We start from the raw sequence: 21,927 nt of genomic DNA on the forward strand, positions 1-21,927 counted from the left end.
ACTTCCAGCCTTCTTCTCAGCCCACCCGGCTTCTGAATAAGTGCTAGAAGGTCTGGCCTTTATTTTATGTAGCCTAGAGAGTAAAACCAGACTACCGTTGAGTCCTAAGAGTGAGAAGGCTTGAGTTAACACCAAATTCCATCGTTACTAGTTATGAAACAGGGAGTGGGTTCCTTAACTTATTGGAATATCAGTTTCCTCATCTGTAAAATGAAAATAATAACACCTACATTTTCAGGTTGTTGTGACCACGTGCGAGACTCTGTATGAGGCCCCGCAGGAACGCATTAGACGAGACTCCACGTGTGGGGCATGTGGCACGGGGCCTGGTGCGCAGACAGTGCTAAGCAACTGGTGTGTGATGATGACAGTGATAATAATACTATCAGTTCTCCTCATCCCTGTAGAGGGGTCACTGATGCTCCCTTACATTTGTCTCAGCTGCTTCATTAGAGATCTCGAAGTGATCCACATGCTCATCTGGTTTCTCCCTGGTGGAGGCAGAGAGAAGAAAAGGGGCAAGAGGCCCAGAGTCTTCTGCAGACAGTGAGCCGAGCCCCGGGTGGGTTTCCCCAGGGTCTCCCTGGCCTCCAGGGCTCCCCTCCTTGCCACTGGGACCTCCTTCTCTGTGGCTTCCAGGGACTGGCTTCAGCCTAGAGCCTGGGCCAGCTTTGTTCTTTTTTCACGTTTTGGGGTAGGAGGGTGGGGGTCTCTTCTGTGGCTGAACTAAAAGCCCAAAACACCAGGGGAAAAGAAAGGAGGGGGAAACAAGGAAGGAAAGCAAGCCGATAATTTCCTCGAAGGATAAACATCCGATTTTTTTTCCTCACCCAAAATAAACATGCTAGCCACAAGGAATTAAAAGCAGAAGAGGGGAGGATGTGTCTCAATTTGGGGCTGCTCTAGGAAGCTGACCTGCTATTTATCCCAGCCTTGGGCACAAACGGAGCTGCCAATTACACTCCGGGCCTGGGGAGGTGGGGGCTGGGGGGAGTGTGAGGCTCACACACACGCAGAACTTCTCTTCTGAGGCTACCTTCCATGACACTGCAAACGGACACTTCCTTTTTGCTTCTTCTGTTAGCTCTGCTGACAAGCATGCCTGGTGGGGTAGGAGGGAGTGAGGAGTTCCTACTGCCTGGGCTGGCATCAAAGGCCATTCTAGAGAACAAGAATCTGGTGTCCATCACCTGGGTAGGGAGCTGAACCTATCAATGCAGTGGAGAAGCATCGTCCAATTCGCTCCCATTCACAAACTCAGTCTCCCACCTCATTTTGTTCTTCAGAGCCCCACCATTAAAATCTTCTTACTAGTTAAGAATGTGCTCAGCTGGGCTGAGGGGTTGGCCAGGCCCCCCTGTCTTCCAGCTACTGAGGGGCATGGCTCTCAGAAGGTACTACCCCATGCCCAGCTGCAGCCTGCCCCTTGCATCTGGGATCTCAAGGCACTGTGCACACAGGAGTCACCACAATTGCTATGTTCTAGCCAAGGAGAGAGGGGTTATTAACTCTTGGAGGGAAACTGAGTGGAGGGGCATGTTGAGGGGGTGGGGGGCTGAGAGGACTGGTGTTGGGGTGGAGGAGTTGAGGAGCTGGGGTTTAGCCAGAGAATGAGACTGTAGCAAGGAGGTCCCTCCAAGGGGTCCTTGGGTGGGAGAGCCAGGAGACACCCAGAGGACGTTAAGGGGAGTTAGTTGCTGAAAAACCTTTCCTTGCAGACACCAAGGAGTTTCTTCATAGCTTTTTAAAAGCATAAATCAGATTGTGCCCCTCCTCCCCCTCCTCCCCCTCCAATCTACTTACTATTCAGTGATTTTCCACTGCTTTCAGGGTACCATCAAAACTTGAACATGGTTGCAAGGCCTGGCATGTTCTGGTCTTTGCCCATCTGTCCAGGTGGCCACGCTATTGGCCTTTCATTTCCTGGAAGATGCCACCCATGTCCCTGCCAGCCATGGGAGCTCAGAAGCATTGTTCCCTCTCTTTGGCATGCTCATGACAGTCTACCCCTGTCCCCACTCACAGTTAATCCCTACCGCACTTTTCAGCCCTGGAGTTAAACATCCCATCCTCTGAAAGGCCTTGCCTGAGCCTTCACCACCCCTCCTCCATAACAAAACAGGTCCCCTCTACACCCTCAGCAGCTGTCACATTTGTTGTAATTTGCTTGTGGTCGTCTGATGAATCTCTCCCTCCACTACCGACTGTAAGCTCCGTGAAGCAAGCCTCATGTTTTGTCTGCCCTGTTCACACACGTCTCCCCAGCACCAAGCAGAAGAGCAGGCACACGTCAGGTGCCGACAATATTTATTGGATGAATAGTGTTGGATGTTGGGGCTGGAAAGGACCAGGATGATAACCCAGCTGCCGCCACCTCTTCTTCCTACCTCAGTGTCACCACTGAGGAAGCAGAACTTTAGAGAGGACAAGTGCTTTGCTCAAGGTCACATGGTGCCTCAGTGACAGTTCAGGGGTAGGGATCGCCACCTCTGCCTGTCTGTCTCTCCCACCCCACTCCTCCACCACTTGCATTTACAGGAAAGCCCCAGCCCGGTGCTGGATCTCCATTGATTTCCTCTTCTTGGTTTTTGAAGGAGGACAGGTTAGGAAACAAAATATCCCACCAGTAAGCCCTGGAGGATTTGTTTTTAATTTGGAAGAGAAGGGGTTCCATACCAGACCATCGGTTGTGGCAATGGGGACACACACCTGCCGGGTGAAGCCTGAGGTCTGGTGGGCAGTTACGTAGGCTTGGGTTTGTCCTTGGGCTCACTGCTTCCTCCTCCAGGAGCCTGGAGAATTGGCGAGTCCTGGTAATTTTGGGTCATGAACTGGGTGCTTGCTTCAGGTTCGCTCAGGTGGAAGCGGTTCAGAAATCTGTCCATTTTCCAAGAACCTGGAAGGACAGACAGACCACAGGGAGGCAGTGAGTGAGAACCGTGGACTTCAGAGCTGGCAGAGGTGACAGGGAGTGGAGACAGCAGGTGATGACCTCGGCCACTGGGCTGAGGGGACAGAGTGCCTGGGGTGCCTTCTGGCTCTTGTCTGCAGGGGCTGCCCCTGGATGTCAGCATAGTGTTTGGGAAGGGACTGCTCCTCAGAAGACAATGGGGACTAGGAGTCTGGACTGAGTCCAAGACTGCATTAGGTCTCCTTCCCCAGTACCCTTTATTTAGCATAACTCTGCCTTCTCATTCACATGCAGAAAGGAAATGCCCATCAGGTGGGTTGCCCACTTCCTCCACACACCCCTCTTTTCCTGCAAGCTCTCCTGACCCCATGCTTCTTTTCTTCATGCCTGCTCACCCCAGCAGCTGGGGCTGAGATTGGCAGAAGTGTCTGTGTCATTCTTTCAATCTCTTCCCCAGGACTCCATCTCCTCAGAAACCCATGCAACAGCGTTCCTTCCTTGGCTGTGGCAGAATTTGAGGGGCAGGGCATATGACCAGGGCTCCCTGCCCCTGAGCACCTGGTTCCCGGAAGGGAACAGAGTGTGGGCGAGGTGTCCCCAAGCTGGGGCCTGGAGAAGCCCAGTCGGTGCCCAGGTCAGAGGGCACCTTCCTGAAGGGGAGAAAACAGAGGGGCGTGGGAGGAGGGGCATCTTCTGGGGCAAGTATGAACAGGCCTAGCAGCAGGGCAAGGAGGGCACAGCCCCGGGCACTGGGGAGAGGCTGAGGGAAGAGGTCAGAAGCACATTCCCACACTCTTGTTTCCCAAACCCCGGGCCTCAGGCACCCTCGGCGGATGGTTGCCAGATAAAATATAGGACGCCCAGTTCAATTTGAACTTCAGATAAACAACAATTTGTTAGTCTAAGTACGTCTCACATATTGCATGGAGCATACTTATATTAAAAAATTATTCCTTCTTTATATGAAATTCAAATTTAATTGGGCATCCTGTATTTTTTTTCAACTTTCCCTGGGTGGAGGAAGTGCTCCGGGAAGACCTTGCCTTGGAGCAGGGCTAGGCAGTAGCTGAAATGCCCTGGACTGATGGAGAACAGTAATCTCTGACACACAGAGGGAACAAGGCAAGGGCTGGCAGCCTAGAATTCCTCTCAGAGCCACCCATTTACCCGACTGTGGTCCTCTGTCTGCACCCACCACCCTTTTTTTTTTTTTTTGTGAGGAGATCAGCCCTGTGCTAACATCCGCCAATCCTCTTTTTTTTTTTTTTGCTGAGGAAGACTGGCCCTGGGCTAACATCTGTGCCCATCTTCCTCCACTTTATATGGGACGCCGCCACAGCATGGCTTGCCAAGCAGTGCGTCGGTGCGCGCCCGGGATCCGAACCAGCGAACCCCGGGCCGCTGCAGCGGAGCCCACGCACCTAACCGCTTGCGCCACCGGGCCGGCCCCGGCCCCCGCCCCCACAACCCTTTTTAACAATGAAGAATGCAAGTCTATTGAAATATTCTTACTCTATCATCCCTTCCCATAGGGGCTGTTTGCATTTCAAAGATGTTCTCAAGGAGAAGACAATTTTTAATCTAAAGAAGCAAAACAATAATAATGATAATGCAAATAATAACAATAGCAATAACACACCTATATAGTGCTTCCTATGTGCCAGCACAGTTCTAGGAACGCCACATTCTCATTAATCCTCACAAGGGGCTACTGCACAGATGGTGCGCCTGGTGGGGGCACAAGACCAGGTTCTGGTGAGGAAGCTTCTTAGGGGTGGGGAGGGAGGAAAGGGCCTCTTCAGGTTCCCTCAGAGCCTATCTGGCTCGGTGACTGCATTCAGATTGGACCTGTGAGGGCAAGGGCTGGAAAACGGGAGTTTCAGGAGTTCTCCTGGGGGAAGGGCTGCCGGGCACGGAGAGAGCCTCTCCTGTTTGGTAGGTTGCTGCTGGGTTGAGAGGTGTGTGATTGACTCCTGGGGGTCTTCCACTAGGAGGGGCAGGAGGGAGGAGGTGCTGTGCCTGGCCATGGCCTCTGCAGCCAGGAGCCTGGCTGGCTGGAAAAGAATTGTGGTCTCATGACCCTGGGAGTGTGTGCATGTGTGTATGCTTGTATGTGTGCATGCACGCGTGTGCATGTGCACTCCAGGGAAAGGGCTCATGGGTGACTGGTGTGTGGTAGGCATGGGGACAAGGGAGCCTTCCCTCGCTGAGTAGGGCAGGAAGGAACTCTGGTGGCAAGGAAGGAATTGAAACTCATCACGAGATCAGGGCAAGGTGGCGGAAAGAAATCCCCTGCGCCCTGAGGGAGACCTTGCTCCCCTCTCACAGCAGTTAGCCCTCCCCTAGCTCAGAAGACTTCCGTCAGTTGAGCTTAGAGTGCCCCGGGGACCTCACAGCTCCTTCCCGTCCCTTCCCAACAACCCTGTGGTTCTTGGGCCTCTTGGGCAGCTTCTCAAACCAGGAGAGCGGGCACAATGCCGCCGGCTGCTAGCCTCCTGCTGCCTCCTCCCTTGGCTTGGCCAGGACTACTTACACCCCCGTTTCCTGCCACAGAGGGCAAGAGGAACTGACCCTGTGCAAGTTCTAGAAGGAAGAGGGGTGAGTCAGGCCCTCAGGGGTGTGTGGGGAGAGATGGGGAGCTAGGAGGCTGTGGCTTCCGTGGTCACCGCGTGGAGGAAAGCCCCATCCTGTATGGCACTGCGTGGTCCCCTGATCTGCAGGGAGGCACTGCCATGCAGGAAGAGGGTGGTGCTGCTGTCTGTGCTGGGGCCACTCCCCTCGTACCCTGGGGCCTTCCTGGGAAGAGGGCAGGGGTGATGAATGCGCTTCAAAGGCCTCTGTGGCAAGAGGCCTCTGCTGGAGGGAGGAAAGAGGATGGTGTGTGATGCCTGTCTCCTGAGCCACCCAGTGGTTGGAACACAGAGGCCAGGTCTCCTCAGGGTGGGGCTGCTGCATATGATGTGCAGGTGGGTCCCTGCACAACTGTAGGGGGCACTGTTCTCATCCTGTAAAACCATACACAGTGGCCATGCCTAGAGGCCATTCTCTCACTCACTGGTCGATGCTGATAGGGAAGATGTTAGCAGTGGGAGATGTTAGATGTTAGAGATGTTCCAGATGTGGGCCAGGGAGAGAGTTAGGTAACCTTATCTAAAGCCATCAGGGGTTTCTGAGCCACCACTGTGTGCCTGATCTCCACGTGACACTGGGTGGTGGTGGTAGGGTGGATGACCCCTGTCTTCAACAACTGGAAGAGAGGCTCCAAGTTTTCAGAGACTCCTCCTCTGAGTTTGAGTTCCAGGGACTGCAATGGTGGGAATGTTTGGGAACAGCCCCAGCGCAGGTCTTGACAGTCACTCTCTCTACCCCAAGCTTCCTAGATCTGTGGGGCTGGCTTACCACTGTTTGAGAGTGGTTCATCACACGGGATGGACAGCCCTGTTGGACCTATTAGGGTTAGACAGGCATCCAAGAGACAGAGAAAGTGATGCTCCATCTAGTCTGCTTCCCCACCCCCTTGTAGGACTCAGGAGAATGAGGTAGACAGTGCCCCTGCTGGGATGTGGAGGCTCTGAGCTGAGGGGAATCTCAGACCTTTGGGACCAGGGACCCCCAACACTGACAGCCACCTCCTGGGGACTGCCAGGCTTGGGGAGGAGTTGCTTTATCCAGGCCCTACTCCTGCCCTCCACGCGTTTATATATAAGGCAGTTAGCACTGGGCTAATAACAAGCTAGGCCTTGGCAGCACAATTTGTAGCCCCTGGAGGAGGAGGCCCCATTCTCTCCAGCAGGCCCACTCTTAAGACTTCCCAACAGTGCAGGACAGGGCTCCCTGCATGTCCTTGCCCTGGCCTGGGGACATTTCCCACCTGACTTGTCATTTGGTCCTCAGTGGGTGCTCAAGTGTTTCCCTCTCCGCCTGGGGAGTGGGGGGTCAGAAAGCACCCACTGGGAGGGAGGCCCCCCTCCAGGTGGGCTGGAGAACAGAGGGCGGGGCTGTAAGCTTTGAGGCTGCCTCCTCTGAGCTGCCTCCTGAGCCTCTGCTGGGCCCCGGGGTGCCTGGCTCGAAGTGGCCCTGTCCCCCAAGTGGGTCAGCTGCGTCTCACCAAGATGGCCACCCTGTCCCCTGGCCTCCCCCTAATATCCCCCTAGGCAGGGGCACCACTGTGTCTTGTCAGGGGACAGGGCCCTGAAGAAAAAACAAAAATTGAACGCCAGCCTAATAACCGCCCCACTGCGTGCGGGCTCCGGTCTGTAATTTGTCTGGCTCTGCGCGGGGCTGGTGCAGTGATAGAAGCGCTGATGCCTTTCCGCTGAGATTAATGATATCCTGGCGGTGGTAGGCGGGAGACCTGAGCCTTTTATTTTTTGTGCCATTAAATGACATCAAGAGACTTCCACTCAGGAGCTGAAAAGCCCTCGTTCCATCACATCCAATTACTCCTGGAGAATATCTGCTGAGTGGCTGATCCTGCTGGCTTGAGGGGTTCAGGGCAGAGGGGACCACTTTGACTTTGGCGGGGGAGGGAGAGCAGGGAAGTGAGGGGGCGTTCCCAAGGTGGGGAGGAGTTACCCCGTCTGCTCTGGAGAGGAGAACCGAGAATTGGAGAGTGGAAGTGCAACTTCTAATTATCCAGCAAGTGGACCTCCAGGCCTCCTCCTTCTGTCCTGTGGCTGGGGGTGGGGGTGAGGAAGGGAGTGAGAGGAGGGGAGACTTGAAACCGTCAATTTAAGCTCCCGATTATCAATTTCAGTATTTGGTGGTGGGGATAGTTGGCTGGAGTTTTGGGTGAAATTTGGGGATTATCTGTGGTTTCCCAATGATCTGTCCAATATTGCTTTGGATGGTTGATGTTGCCTTGACTGGGGCATGCTTCTTGAAGAGGGCGGCCTGGGGCCTGTGCAGATTGTAAGCAGTTCCTAGCCAGGGTACCTGTCTGAGAATTGCCCAGGATGGCCCTACCTGGGCGCTGCCAGGCCTCCAGTCCTAACCACTCTGCCAGGTGAGTGGGGCCCTTTGGAGGCAGAAGAGGGCTGCCTGACACAAGCCCACACAGTGACTCAGGGGCTGGGCCCCAGGGGTTCTGGGGCCTGGCCAGGTGAACCACCATGGGAGGTCATGGCGGGGGTGGGGAGTAGGGGCTGTTTTGTAGTGGGCTGTGTGTGTCTATGTCTGTCTGTGTGCGTGTTTGGGGCTGGTCTCCAGGCAGGGCCCCTTCCCTCCACCTTTGCCTACACCATGTGCTCTACCCTTACTGTCACCAGGTCTGGTGGATTTCCTCCCAGCCTTGGCCCTGCCACATCAACGCCTCCTACTGTTGATGATGTGTGGAGCTTTGCTGCCTTCATGCCCTTGGCCCATGCTTTCAAACGTTTCCCCACAATGCCCCTTGTCTCAATCACCCATGGTGCCCCGCAGGCCTTTAGATGCCACAAACAAGACTTAAACCCCACTGTGTGGCAAGTCTCTGCCTGTCCCTCCTCTCTGACCCCTGTGGGTGGGTGGCTCACCCAGGAGCTGCTGAATTCAGGTGCCTGTGGTGCTGGGGAGTGGGTTATGGCTGCCTAGTTCAGAACCCAAGGACCCTTCCCTTCCCCCCCAGCCTGTTTTGCAAGGAGCAGTCTCTCCACAGGCCACCAAGTCTGCCCCAGTGAGGCGGTGACCCGAGCCTAGCGTGACCCCTTAGCTCCCCTTGCGCTGCAGCACCATCCTGGGCTCTCAGCCTTGGAGAGGCTTCTGGAGCAAGCTTGGCGCGTCATCTTGTAGGGCAGATAGGGGATTTCCCTGAGCGTGAGGCCATGAGGCCAGCCCTTGACACCTCTGGGCGAGGGGGCTGAGGTGTGGCATGGCGCAGACCACAGCTCCCTGGGAGTTTTAGTCTCCACACAGTGCTCAGCCACAGCTTTCTCCAGGGAAGGGGCATGTGGGCACGCTGCCTCTGGTGGCTGCTGCTGCTGGCCAAGGATGCTCAGGGCAGCAGGATGGACTTGCTTCCTCTCCGTCTCCACCAGGGTCCAGAAGCCTGGTGGTCTGGGCTGGGGGAGAGGGAATGTGGGTGAGTTGGTGATAGGTGCAAAGAGCCTTGCCCCAGAAGCCAGAAGAAAGTTAATTTGCTATTCACTGCGGACCCTTGATCAACCAAGCCACTCACTGTTCCAGGCCTCAGTTTCTTCAGTGGCCCAGGGGGAGCGATGGCCACTGTCTTGCCTCCCCCACAAGGTCGGGCCGTTGGGCGAGGGGAAGGTCTAGGAGGGGCAGGGCAGGCTGGTGGAGAGGCTGGACATATAAGTGGCGTGTAAGAGATGTAAATGGCCCTGCCTGCCCACCGTTGGGACAGAGAGGATGTGGATGCCGAAATTGTCATTTGTGGGCACGGTACTCATGGACGTGGCTGCCTTTTCAGGTGTTAAGGAAGTTGACGATGAGGTGTGTTTGTGAACGTGGGGGTGTGAGAATGTGCAGATCCATGTGTGTGTATGTGAGTGGCTTGTGAATGTGCATATGTGGGTGTGTCCCATGCACAAACACATTCAGTGATTGAAAATCCACAGTGGGCTGAGCACAGGGACAGGTGGTAAAAAGGAAACACAAGACAGAGGCGAGCTCTTCCCTCAAGGAATTTTTAGTCTCATGGTGGAAGTAGGGCCCATGCAAGTGAAAGATGACTAATAAAAAAGAGATAAAAGCAACAGAATGTGATGTAAGTGTGTGAAGAGAGAGATGCAGGCAGGAGAGGGCAGGGAGCGGGGACTGGGGGAAGACAGCCCTGTGGGGTGATTCTAAAAAGCATCATGGAGGCGGTCAGCAGGACTGGCGTTCTGAAGTTGAGTGAGATGCTCCAGGTATAGGGGAAGGGGGAAATGGTATGCCCAGATTGGCAGGCAGAGGCAAATCAGTTGTTGGGTGAGAGTGGTGGGCAGGCTGACGTAAATAAAAAAGCAGGAGTTGCTGGGCATTCTGGCAGTCTGTGTTATGGAAGGGCGCACCATGCGAGGTGCGAACGAGCACCGCGTGTGCGGCCCCTCTTCAGACGTGTCCCCTCAACGCCTTCAGTTGGTTCCTCTAGAATGTAGGAGTCTAGATGCCGCATCCAAGGCTGCTGTGAGGAAGATGCGTAGAGAGTTTGGATGTCAAGATCTCCCACTGGCTGACCCCATGTATATTTCCTGGGGTCACAGAACAAAGAGGAACCCCAGAAAGGGTGTCAGCCCTGGCTCTGAGCAAATCCCCCCTGTCCCCCAATCGTCATACAAGCTCAACTAGAATAATCTCATGCTCGCTTCTCATCCTAAACCCGTCATTCACACCTAAGTCCCAGGGAGAGAAGTGATCGCAAAAGACTGGGTCAAGTTAACTGTCCTCTATGGATATGCCCCTCTACCTGGCTCCTGCATACTGACCTTTCTCCTCCAGTCTCTGGAAGCTGCTCCTCCCCGTTCATCCAGGGGCACAAGTGGCTGGTTACACCACCAGGACTCCCCCCTCCCTCCGTGATATCTTCCCATGGAAAGAAAACTAGACCAAAGTAAGTCCAGAGCCTGTGTTCACGGGCAGGGCTCCATGCCCTGGCCTTTTGAGGGCTGGCCCTTCCCCGGGCTCCGTGAGGCTCCTAGGCACTGTGCAGGTGCTTCAGAGAGCGCCAGGCCTTTGGAGTTCTGACATTGTGCAAGGGCCACTTCTGCTTTTGCAGTCACCTCTGGGTTCATCCACGCCACACACCTCCATGCCTTCCGTCCTCTTGCTCTGGTCGGTTCTGCCCACCACTCCAGCTTAGTCACCTCTAAAGAGTGGCTTTCGTGTGTTATTTCTCCTGTGGGTGCTATCTAACGGCTCTCCATGGTACCCGCCAAAGTCATACCTCTGCCGGGCCTTCCAGAACCTCCACAACCTTCTTCTTTTCTCCCTTCATCACCCTCACTGCCCCCTCACAAGGGGTGCTCCTTCTCACTATTTTTTAAATCTTTGCATCTGTGGTTTCCTAGCCCAGGGCTTCCTCTCTCCTTCACTCAAGGATTCAGACCTCGTCCTTCTCCAGGGCCCAGCCCACGCCCCACCTCCTTCATGTGGCCTCAAGGCCATGTAGATTTGTAGGTGGTCCAGCTCCACCCCCTCTTTGTCTAGATGAGGAAACTGAGGCTCAGACAGGTTAGTTGATTTGCCCAAAAGTCAAATCACTAGCTAGACACTGGAAATCCAGATTTCCTCACCCTGCGGTAAATACTTTGCACTCTTCCTGGCTGAAGAGGGTGTGTTGTTCTAGAAAGAAGGGGATACTAAGAAGGGACGAGACTATCCATAAGTCCACATGATCTCGATGTCCAACTGTCTTCACAGCGAGAAACACTCAATTAAGTGCTTACTTTTAAGATGCTCTGCCTTGTTATTTAAGTGTTTCCACAATAGAGTGTAAGCCCTTTGAGGGCAGGGAACATTCCCTGGGCCATGGATCAGGTCCTCTCCAAAGCCCCTAGCACAGAGCTAGGCATGGGGAAGGTGTCACGTGGTGGGACCGGTACCCTGCCTGGAGCTCTCTTCTGGGAGGATCATTTCCCACCCCCCGCCCCGCCCCCGTCCATTTCTGGTGGCAAACAAAAGAACAGCGTGGAAACCAAAGGGACTCTGCCCAGATGCAAGTCCAGTCTCTAAGTGTTCACGTAGATGGAAGGTAGGTGGTGGGGTGGTGCACAACACACTGTGGTTTTGGCAAAGATCCAAAGGGACTAATAATGGGTTTCAGGTCCAATAGGTTTCCAACTTCCTTGCCTGCTACCAATATCATAGGAAGCACACATAGGCCACTGTGTTTTCTGGAGGATGAGCAGGGATCACACCTGAGGGCCCCAGCCATGGCAGGGGTGGGAAGTGTCTTTGGTGCACATGCCTCATTTCCTCCCTTGCCCCTTTCACTGCTCCTCCTGGTGCCTAAGGCTCCCTCCTTCCCCCAGTTCCCGCCCTCGGAAAGCACTTGATCCTGCAGGAGGCTCCTTCAAGGGACTGTCTGAGCATTATCCCACCAGGGCGCAGGCATTGTGACCTGCTGTCTCAGGTGGGACTCAGAGGCACTGTCTTACTTTATGAGACTCCCATGTGCGGGGGTACATGGTAGGCTGAGGTGCTAGTTCCCAGCCCCCAGAAATCACAGTGCCTGCACTGGTGGAAGGGGCTTCATGGTGTCTTAGGTGGGATGGGGACTCAGGCAACTGGAGAAATTGATCTTGGCCTGGGCAAGATATATTTTTCTTTTCCTTCTCTCTTTGTGTCCAAACTTGAAAGTGTGTCTTTGGCAAAGCGGTTTAAACAGATTTACAGATTGGCAAGGTGCTGAGGGCACCTGAGGAGGGTCCATCAGTGGAAAGGTCGCACCAACTCTGCTTCCAGCGTGGCCTAGAGCCTTCTGTGATTGGTGACCCCTGCTCAGCCCATCTGAAGGCCTCCATCGCTCAACCCGTGCCTTTCTGGGCTCCATGCTCCTCTCCTCTGGGGCCTCGGGCAGCAGGCTGATAACAATACCTTCACTGGCTTCCCAGTGGGTGGAGGTTGATCAGGGCCACTGGGTGAGAGGAAATGGCTGATGACACTTACCCACCTACTCACCCTCCTGCCAGCCTGGGGAATGTGCTTTTTGCACTCTCCAGTTGGCATTTGTGTGTTCCACATTATCTTCCCTTCCCTAAAATGGGGCAGGTGACAGAGTGCACAGGGGTTACTTTATTTCACATTTTCCTGAAGAGAAATCTAAGGCTCAGAGAGGGGGGCGTGGCTCACACAGGGTCAGGTGAGTCACCTATGGCATTGCAGTGGCCAGGTGTCTATGGCTTTTCCCGCTCCCCAGCTCGGGTTGGGGGGAGGACTGAGGTCAAGCAGGCTGGGTTAACCATTAGGGAGCTATGGGGAGTGGGTCTCCTCCAGAATGCCAGGAGGGTTGCTCAGAGAAGCTAGTTGAGGGGGCATGGCTGGGGAAGTCTTTGCCCCACCACTGAGATGGCACCGGGCAGACGTCAATTAACGACCAATGAAGACAGACCAGCAGGGTGGCATTCCAGGGCCCTCTTGCCCAGATCAGACTCAATTATAGGGTACAATTACCTGCAGAGGTGCTGTAAGGTAGCTGTCTGCACATGCCATTCAAAGCTGCTGGGGGAGATGCTTCTCTCCCTGGCTCCAGTTACTCCTTTTGGAACCCACCCTCCCAACTAAAGCCACCATCTTGGTCCATGGGACTTACTTCTTGGGAGAGACCACATCTGAGGCCAACATGTCCTTTAGGACACTCATTCTAGTTTATTCCCAAGAAACACCACCCTTTGACCCCAGCCTCCAAGGCTCATGGGTAGGGGTCAAGGTCCCAACTTCGCCATTAATGCATGAAGCATCCACTTCCACCCTAGAATTCACTCGGGTGGAAGGATGGGAAGGCCTTACCTCTGGTTTTGTTTTCTTTGGGAAGGAGAGAGATGGTCTTTTCTTCCTGAAGATAGATGAAGAACTGGTAGCGATGGAAGCCACTTTGTGCTGGTGGGGAGGGAGGCTGGTAGGCTATGGGTAGAAAAAGGAGAGAGGTGGGCTCCACATCCTACAGTACCCAGGAGCTCCTGGCTGCTCTGGGCAGGAGGAAAAGAGAATCATTCATGCCTTTCATGGTACCCGCTGATCCCCCTGGGGTCCCAGCTGGGAGCTCACCCATTGCAAGCCATTAGGATTGATCTTTGGCTGGATCTCACCTTCAGCAGCTTCATTTAAGAAGCACACTATTTTGGGTGGTGGGGGGAAGAGGAGGGGCAGACTGGTTGAAGGTCTTGGGTGCTGGCGGGTCTCCTGGCCTTTCTGGGCCAGTGGGGGTTGGTGTTGCCCTCTTTTTGCTTTAGTCTTTCCTCATGGATTTCCTGCCTTACAAGAAACCCGTCTTCCTCTGTGAGTGTGTTTGGCAGCGGACTTTTATTTATTTTTTCAGCATTTCCTTATGAACTCAATCCCCAAAGAAACCAATTTCTTGGCTGGATCCGGAGGATCTGGAAGTGGTTATAGGGGTGGGTGGGACTCGGTTCAAAGGTTTGATCATGGAAGCTGTAGGATCTGGGTGCTCGGGGCACTGGGAGCCCACTCAGGCTCTTCCGGAGGAGAAGGCCCATCTCCTTCCCTTTCACTCTTGGTGCAGGAGGCAAATCTTTTCTGGGGGAAACATGGGGTGAAGATATCGCTCATCCTTCCTCCGAGTCTATGCGGGCCCCTGGGCCGTTCCAGCTGGGCCTCCTTCCAAGAGTGCTGTGCCTCTTCCTCCTCCCCTTTGCTCTCTTCATCTCCCCTTCCAAGGAGCCAAGAATCTTCCGGGGATGGGCGGGACGGAGTGTTTGCAGTGAGGATGCTGGTGAAAAGGAGTACTGGTCCTTTATGGCCATCTCCTTCTCCTGATCATTAGACAAGAGCCACTTGCTATTTGGAGCTGTTGGAAGTGTTCCTTATGGTGTGCTTCCGGCTACTGGGGCCTCCAGTGTGCTCACAGCCAGGGGAATTCCTGACTATTCATCTCTCCTGGAGTTTTTGGATTGCAGATCAGGTGTGTGTGTGCATGCTTGCTCAGAGTGAGAACAGTGCAGGGTGTGCCAGGAGACGTGTGAGTTTGTGTGACTTGGGGTCTACATTGGGGAAGGTGTAGGTGTTGGAAGAGCCAGTAGCGTGTGTTCTGAGGCAGTTTTGGAGGGTTTCTGTTGGTGTGTGTGTAAATGCGGGTAAGTCAGTGTTTTTTCACAAATGCCAATGCTGAGAAAGACTTCTGAGCATAGGTGGGTTTCGGAGTGTCTCTTTATGCACTGTGTGTGGAGGGCAGATGTGGCCAGGCCAGCTTTCAGCAAGGCTGGTGGGTGCGAGGGTTGCCGAGCGCACTTGAGGGTGGGCATGTTCCACGTTGCCAAAGACTGGTGACCATGATTCTGTGTGGATAAGGCTGAATTTGGGACTCACTGGTTCTATGCAACTGGGAACTTATCCACATGGGAGATGGAGACTGAATCCCTTTCACTAGGAAGATTTCCTGAAGAATCGCCCTCCAAAAGTAGAGATGAGAGGCATGAGGAGGCAGGGAAGGGGTACACACATGTCGAGCCACTTCTCTGGGCCAGGCCTAGCTGAGTGCTTTCCTTTCTGACATCACCTTAATCCTCACACGACTTGAGTAAGGGGATATTATTGCCATTTCCTGGATGAGGAAACTGAGGCTCTGAGAGGTTGAATCAGGCCGATAGTAAGTGGTGGAGCTGGGATTTGAATCCAGGCCTATCTGGTGCCCGAGCCTGTGTTGCTTCACAGAACTATGAGGCCTGGTTGGTCTTTTTGCTCAGCCCTTTGCCAGAGGCCAGCTCACCACCAGACCATTCCCTTCAAGTTGCGTGGAGGGGATGCTCAGATCAGGGGATCTGAGAGGGAGGGGAGGAGGGGAGCTGGTGGTGAGGATGGGGGTAGAAAGAGGAGGGCATCAGAGAACAATGAGGTCTATGCAGCCACATGCAACCACATTGTGGGCTGGGGACGGGGGAAAGGAGGGAGAAGGGCAGAGGGAAGGGAGTGACCCCACCAATCCTCGCCAGGAGAACGGTCTGGTCAGATCCATGCATTTTGATGCTGGCTCCATCCCTTACTAGTTGTGTGACATGGGGCAGGTGGGGCCGTGCCTCAGTTTCATTCTCTTTAAAATGGAGGTATTGATGGCAGCGACTTAAAAGGCAGTTGTGAAGATTAAATCTGAGTGTGCGAGTAAACTTTTGCACACTGTGAAGCACCCACATCAAGCTGTGTTACTATGATTTTGGGATCATCATCGTCGCCCTGGCTGGGGCAGGAGCGCTGGAGGGGCTTACTCACCTGTTAGCTCCTGGCCCTGAATCTTCCCTTTCTTTAGGTCAATGCCCTGAAATAAGAGACAGGCATGGGTGTGGGTTACTTGTAGGGCAGCAGAGGCCACACCGTCATGTTTCAGTCTGAGTGGGTTCTGCTAAGTTCTTTCTCTCTCTGAGGGAGTAGGATGGAAGAGGAGGAGGATGTATGGGAGATGTTGCCAGAACAGGCTGTGCCTCAGGGGATCCGGGGAGAGATGACAGACACAGACATTGCTGAGGGTGGCCTGCTGGCGAGGGATGGAGCCCCTGACCTCTGGAGAGGGAGAGGACACTTCCCAATGGGCTGCCCCACTCTCACCATCTCCACCCCCCGACTGGGCACAGGACACAACTCTCAGCCTGCCGGGACTGGTCAGATATAAGGCAGCAGCTGACAACCCTCAGAGGCTTGCTAAGCCAGCACATCTTCTTGGGCTTTCTTTGGGGCCTTCAGAATATTAGCCAATGGCTGTCTGAGCAACCAGAAGGGCAAGCAACGGCAGGAGGAGGCCGGACTACCTGGTTCTGAGGCAGCTTGTTCCCTAGACTCGATGGGACTCAGCCCACAACAAGCAGCAGAGTCTTTGGCCACTGGGACAGCCTCGGTCTCCCACCTTCTCTTCCTTCTCCTCCCTTTTCCCCTCTGCTCAGTGTCTGTGGGATAATGAGGCCATCCTGGGGGTGGGTGCTAATTATTGTTTGTGCAGGACTGGGAGATGCTCAGATGAAAGGGCCTGGAGCCGGGCCCCTGGGTCTGTGCCACAGCTCAGGCCCCTGGGCCATGCCAGGGAGCCCTGCGGCCCCTAGGTGTGGGGTTTTATAGCCTTAATGATGGTGATTAGTGTGGCTCTTCATTGGTTCTGCCAACATCTAACTGTGCCCTGGCCACCTTTCCACTGAGCCCTTCCCGGTGCAGCCCTTTCATCTCCCCTCGCAGAGGGGCTCAGGGTGGCGGTGGGCAGATGGGGAGATCGTGGTGAGGGTGAGGGTGTTGGGGGGAGCATGAGATTTCATCTCAGTTCTCTGTGGAGAATCTCAGGGTCAGCTGGGTGACCCAAACCCTAGTGTGGTTTACTTTTTATAAAACAAAAGCCACACCCCCATTCCAGAGCCCCCCTGCTCTTCTCCCCTTTAGGTTGCAGCTTGCCCACAGACTGTTCCCACTTTGGGCTTCCTTTGCCAGAACATCCCTCTCCCGCAGGTGGAGGACATACTGTTGTCCAGGTTACCTTTGGTTGGGAGAGGGGGCGGGACACTGCAGAGGGATGGAGCCCACCACCTTGGAAGCCCTTTCCGCTTTGTTTTCTTCACCCCACACAGGTGAGATCTCTGTGCTTTGACATCCCTTCACCCTCCCTTGCCCCTTCTTGTCTGCTCAGCAGCATACAGACAGCCTTCAAATTCAGCACACTCTGGGTCTGCCTTGCCCTCTCTCACCACAGTCCCCCGACCCCCCAGTATCAGGCCTCGCCTATCCAGGCCTGGCAGGAGGCCCAGATGTGGCCAGGGGCTGAGATGCTTGGGCGCCAGGATAGGGGGAAGGGGACAAGGGAATGGAGGCCCCTCCTCTCGACATCCATCTCTCCCAGGAGACGAGGTGAGGGCCCAAGGCCTAGCGGGCCACTCTCTCAAAATAGCTCTCTGGCCACTCTAGCAAGATTGAGAGATCAGGGGCTGAGCCCAGGGAGGCCCGGCCCATCCCAGCCCAGTCTGCTCTGCGCTGCCAGCCTCCCCCTCATTCCTTCCAAGTCAGCCCAGCCAGTGGTTTGTTTAAACAAAACAATAGCAACCTAAGTTGGCTGTTTCTTTTCAATTCCCCACAGGCTTGGGTCCCACCCAGAGTGATAAACAGGCCTCTCTCCATCTATGTGAGTGCAGGGAAGTGGGGGGTGGAGGCTGGGGCCAGTAAGGTCAGGGAGTTAGTTTGTGCAGAGCATTGTGGAAAGTCTGATTTGCAGCCTTGATCAGGGCAGGAAGGCTCTCCTTCTCCTCCCTTTCACTCTGGGGAGTGTCTGCTCATCAACTGGGGCCGGCTTGGCAAAGACAGACGCAAACCCTTGGATTCATTGAATAAAGCCAGCGGCCCTCCTGCTTCCTTCCCAGCCGCTGCCCCTGAGCTCAGCTGAGGCAGCTGAGGGCGGAGGGCGTGAGTAGAGGGCACTGATGGCCTTTAGAGTCTTTAGGGTCTCTCTTGAGCTTGTCATAGGGACAGGCACTGGTCCTTGCTGGAAGAGCAGGGAATGGAGGCTCTAAGGAAGGTCCAGGTGGCAGAGGGGCCCCTGCAGCACGTGTGGTCAGCATGGCTGGTATTTCTTTGCATTGGGTTGAGGAATGGCTAAGTTCACTTTGGCCATAAACCTTCCCTCATTGCTCTGTCCTTGGGGGCCTAAAATTTTTACCATAGAATCAATAGCTAGGAGGGGCCTTAGGAAACCAAATTCAAAGGTTGAGAAAATTGAGGCCCCAAAGAGGTCAAACTACTAGCCCAGAGCCACACAAGCAGTGAGTGGGAGAATTCCAGAATGTTCCAGGAGGAAGGAGCCTTAGACCCTTTGACCTTCGAGACCTGCTTTCTCAAGGTCTCAGGCCTTTGACCTGCCATGCTCCTGTGCTTTCCCTATGACATCATGACAGCCCATCACTACTCTAGGAGGCATGTTTTTTGGAAAGCCATTATTAAAATACACAGATATTACCCGGAGGGCTGGGGCTGTGGTGGAGGTTGTTACCACCCCCCTCACCCCATAGGAAAACTTGAGCTTGCCTGAAACGTCTCCGTGGATGGGAGTATCACATTTAGCCTGAGATCACCTTAGAAAGCTGGAAATCTCTGGGGATAGATGAGATTCAGGGACATTTCCAGAGGGGAGAGGGGGAAATCTTTTGTTCTGGGCACTTCCCAGGGAGACTGGACTGAGGGAAGTACCCTCAGGGTGGGCAATGAGCCCAGCATTTGAGGAACGGACCTACACCTGTCAAGTCTGAGCAGAGAGGAGCTTTGGAAGGAGAGCCCGCAGGCGGCGAGGGGCTGCTGAGAGCTCCCTCACACCTTGGCTTCCTCACCTTGCCCTGCCTCTCCCGGCCTCCTCTACCTCCCCAGCCCCCGGGTATGCTGCTTCTCTTTGAGATGGGCCTGGGGCACAGACAAAACTTCCTTTCCCTTACTATAGCTAAGACAGGTTGACATTTTCAAAAGGAACTTGTCTAAAGGCTAAGATTAAAAAAAGGAAATAACCACAGAAATTACAAACAGCATGGAAATAGTCTAGTTTCTAATCCTCAAGAACAATGAAAAGCCCAGGATGAGCTGTTCAGGACATCAGGACAGGAGCACCCGAGGTATTTGGCTGGTGTGCTTGGGAGGATGTCCTGGGCCCTTCTAAGGGTCAGGGACCAGAGGGCCTTGGGAAGGTAATTCTTTTCCTTATCGGCATCCTCTGGAAATGGGGTCTGATACCCATCACCCTCCCAGCAAGGGGAGGGGAGGAGGGGGTGGAAAATTACTCAGTAGCACCCCTTAAATGCTCAGGATATAAGAATAGTCTCCCCTTTTCTTAGAAGTTGGCCCCCAATGTGTGCGTGTGCATGAGTGCATCCATGTGTATATGGGTGCACGTGTGTGCTTGTGGGGTGTGTGCATGACTGCCTGGCATAGGAATCGGCACACTTTATTCTAATTGCAGGAAAGGAGTTTGACTCTAGGACACTTTGGAGGAATTTCTGAGTTTATAGAACATGAGATTTCCTTTTCAGCTCTCTCCTACCTCAGAACCCACTGCTTCTCTGTCAAGCTAGTTGGGAACTGGCATGTGAGATGCTTAAGAAAAGTTGGGGCTCCACCAAGAGTCCTAGCAATCCCACTCTTGGACTAGGGTGTTGCAGACTGTCTTACCAGACTGTTCTGACTGTCTTATCTCAGGTCAAGTAAAAAGCACAATGCTGGAAGCTGGGAGGCTGCCCCCCCACTATTATCTTACATTTGTAACAAGTTTTTAGCACTTATTCTCCAGGGCGCTGTCTGACCGGTGGATCTCACTGCAGCCCTTGCATGGGAAGGACAGAGATCTGTCTCTCCATTTGACCAGAAAGAAACCCAGAGAAGTCCAGCTTCTCAAGGGCAGGGACTGCATCCTGCCCGTCTGTGTAGCCCTGAAGATGCTTTGCACATAGTTGGGTAGTAGGTATTGTCAATGCCCTGGCCCCTCCCCTGGCCCTTGTCAGTTGGGTGCTCACTAGCTCCTCTTCAACCTGCTTCTCCTGGCCCAGAGCTGCTGCTGGCCTCCAGAGCCTGCTTTAGCACCTTTGCAGTAGGGCAGACCTACTGGGGTGTTAACATCCCCTGGCAACAGCTGTTAATCAATGGCCGATGGGAAACGGTGCATAAATCCTCCGCTCCCTGGCTCTTGGAGGAGGAAGGAGCAGGGTATTTCATACAGGCTCCAGGTACCACAGTGGAACTTGTTTGCTCATGAACTTTGATTGAGTGCCTACTTTTTCTTGTCTTATCCACTCCCTTACTGGTGCTCCCTTGTGTCCCCTTGAAAATAAACTCCTTGCATTAGAATCCTTATCTCAAGCTCTGCTTCTGGAGGAACCCAAGCTAAGACAGTAAGGGTCCAACAGACACTTGTGGAATGAGTGGAGAGATGAGTAAAGGCTTTGTCTATGGTGTCAGAGTAGTTGACCTCATTGCCAGGACTAGAAGCCTGTACTCCTGCCTCTCTGTCCCACACTTCTGATGGCCCGCACCGCTACTGTCTAGACCTGGATCCTTCTGCCCTCCTGGGCCGGGCCACAGAGTTCCCTGAAGGAATTAGTCCCTGATACATTAAGCCCTTGGAGAACACCAAACAGATGAGCCAACTAAGATGAAAGTCACTTCTCTCTTTTGTTTCTTATCCCCAGGAGGCCACATTTCCTGAAAATCGAGGGTCCAGAAACACCCCTCCTCCTGCCTGGGGAACCCCTTAGGTAAAGGCTCTTTGAGGCCTGGCGGCCAGATTTGGGTTGTGAGGTCTGTGAGGTGGTGGGGAGAAGGGGCCTGGCTCAGCACTGGTCCCCGCAGGGAGACCAGTCCACTTTCCTCATTCCCTTTCAATTACCTACAGGCAACTGCTTGCCCACCTGGGCGTCTGTGAAGGCCCCAGGTACTTGGGCTTGCTCATCCCCGGAGCAGAGAGTCAGCCGCACATTTCCTCGTGCACGTGCAGGAGATGATTTAATCTCTGCACCCACCTCTTCCGTCTGGACAGGAGGCTTCAATCACTTCTCCTGCCTGGCTACAAACCCCAGGCAGGGTGGGAAGTTTCACTTTTTGATCTCTGGGTGTGGGGGGAGGTCATCAGAATAATCCTGAACTTGAAAAGTGAGGTACTGGGCCGCCCTGTGGCTTGGCGGTTAAGTGCGCGCGCTCCGCTGCTGGTGGCCCAGGTTCGGATCCTGGGCACGCACCGACTCACCGCTTCTCCGGCCATGCTGAGGCCGTGTCCCACATACAGCAACTAGAAGGATGTGCAACTATGACATACAACTATCTACTGGGGGGGCTTTGAGGAAGAAAAAAAAAAAAAGGAGGAGGATTGGCAATAGATGCTAGCTCAGAGCCGGTCTTCCTCAGCAAAAAGAGGAGGATTAGCATGGATGTTAGCTCAGGGCTGATCTTCCTCACAAAAAAAAAAAAAAAAAAAGTGAGGTACTGAAAGGTGTCCTGGAGATAAGGGAAGGCGGAGGGAAAGATGAGCCAAACAGAGCACCTGGAGGAAATGGAAGAAAAGGGAACACAGAAGCAGAGTTCTAGGCTCTCTGACACTGGCACCAAACGAGAAAGCTCCTTGCTGTTTTGCACAGCTGCCTGCAAGCTGCCAAGTGGCAAAGGATCCAGGAAAAGGCACAAGACTGTAAAGTGCTATCCAGCAATCTGTGTATTCTGCAATTAATAAGGGGTAAGTAAGTGGAAGGCATTGACAGCTCCCAGGCTCTGAGATACCCAGGGGCAGCAGCTGCCAGGCCGCCTAACACCAGCCCAGAGAGGACCCAGCCCTAGACACTGGTGCCTACTCCAAAGGAAAGGCTACAATCAATTAATCCTATAGCCTGCTTTTTTTGCCCTGGGGCCGGAGAAAGGAGGACTGGTCACTGAGGTGG

The 21,927-nt window shown here is 54.0% G+C and overlaps 1 protein-coding gene across 1 annotated transcript in view; it reads right to left on the reverse strand.

Annotated features, from left to right (window-relative positions):
• Nucleotides 1–412: 412 nt before the first annotated feature.
• Nucleotides 413–21,927, reverse strand: part of PEBP4 (phosphatidylethanolamine binding protein 4) — a 199,009-nt gene continuing 177,494 nt past the window's right edge. The window contains exons 4-7 of the mRNA XM_004442284.3: nt 15,770–15,815; nt 13,337–13,450; nt 2,746–2,896; nt 413–491 (exon numbers count right to left, since the gene is read on the reverse strand). Of these exons, the coding sequence (XP_004442341.2) occupies nt 413–491; nt 2,746–2,896; nt 13,337–13,450; nt 15,770–15,815 (390 nt within the window). The remainder of the gene's footprint in view (nt 492–2,745; nt 2,897–13,336; nt 13,451–15,769; nt 15,816–21,927) is intronic.

The sequence above is a fragment of the Ceratotherium simum genome, chromosome 12 (genome assembly GCF_057802395.1).
Source record: "Ceratotherium simum simum isolate JZ-2026a chromosome 12, ASM5780239v1, whole genome shotgun sequence".
NCBI lineage: Eukaryota > Metazoa > Chordata > Mammalia > Perissodactyla > Rhinocerotidae > Ceratotherium > Ceratotherium simum.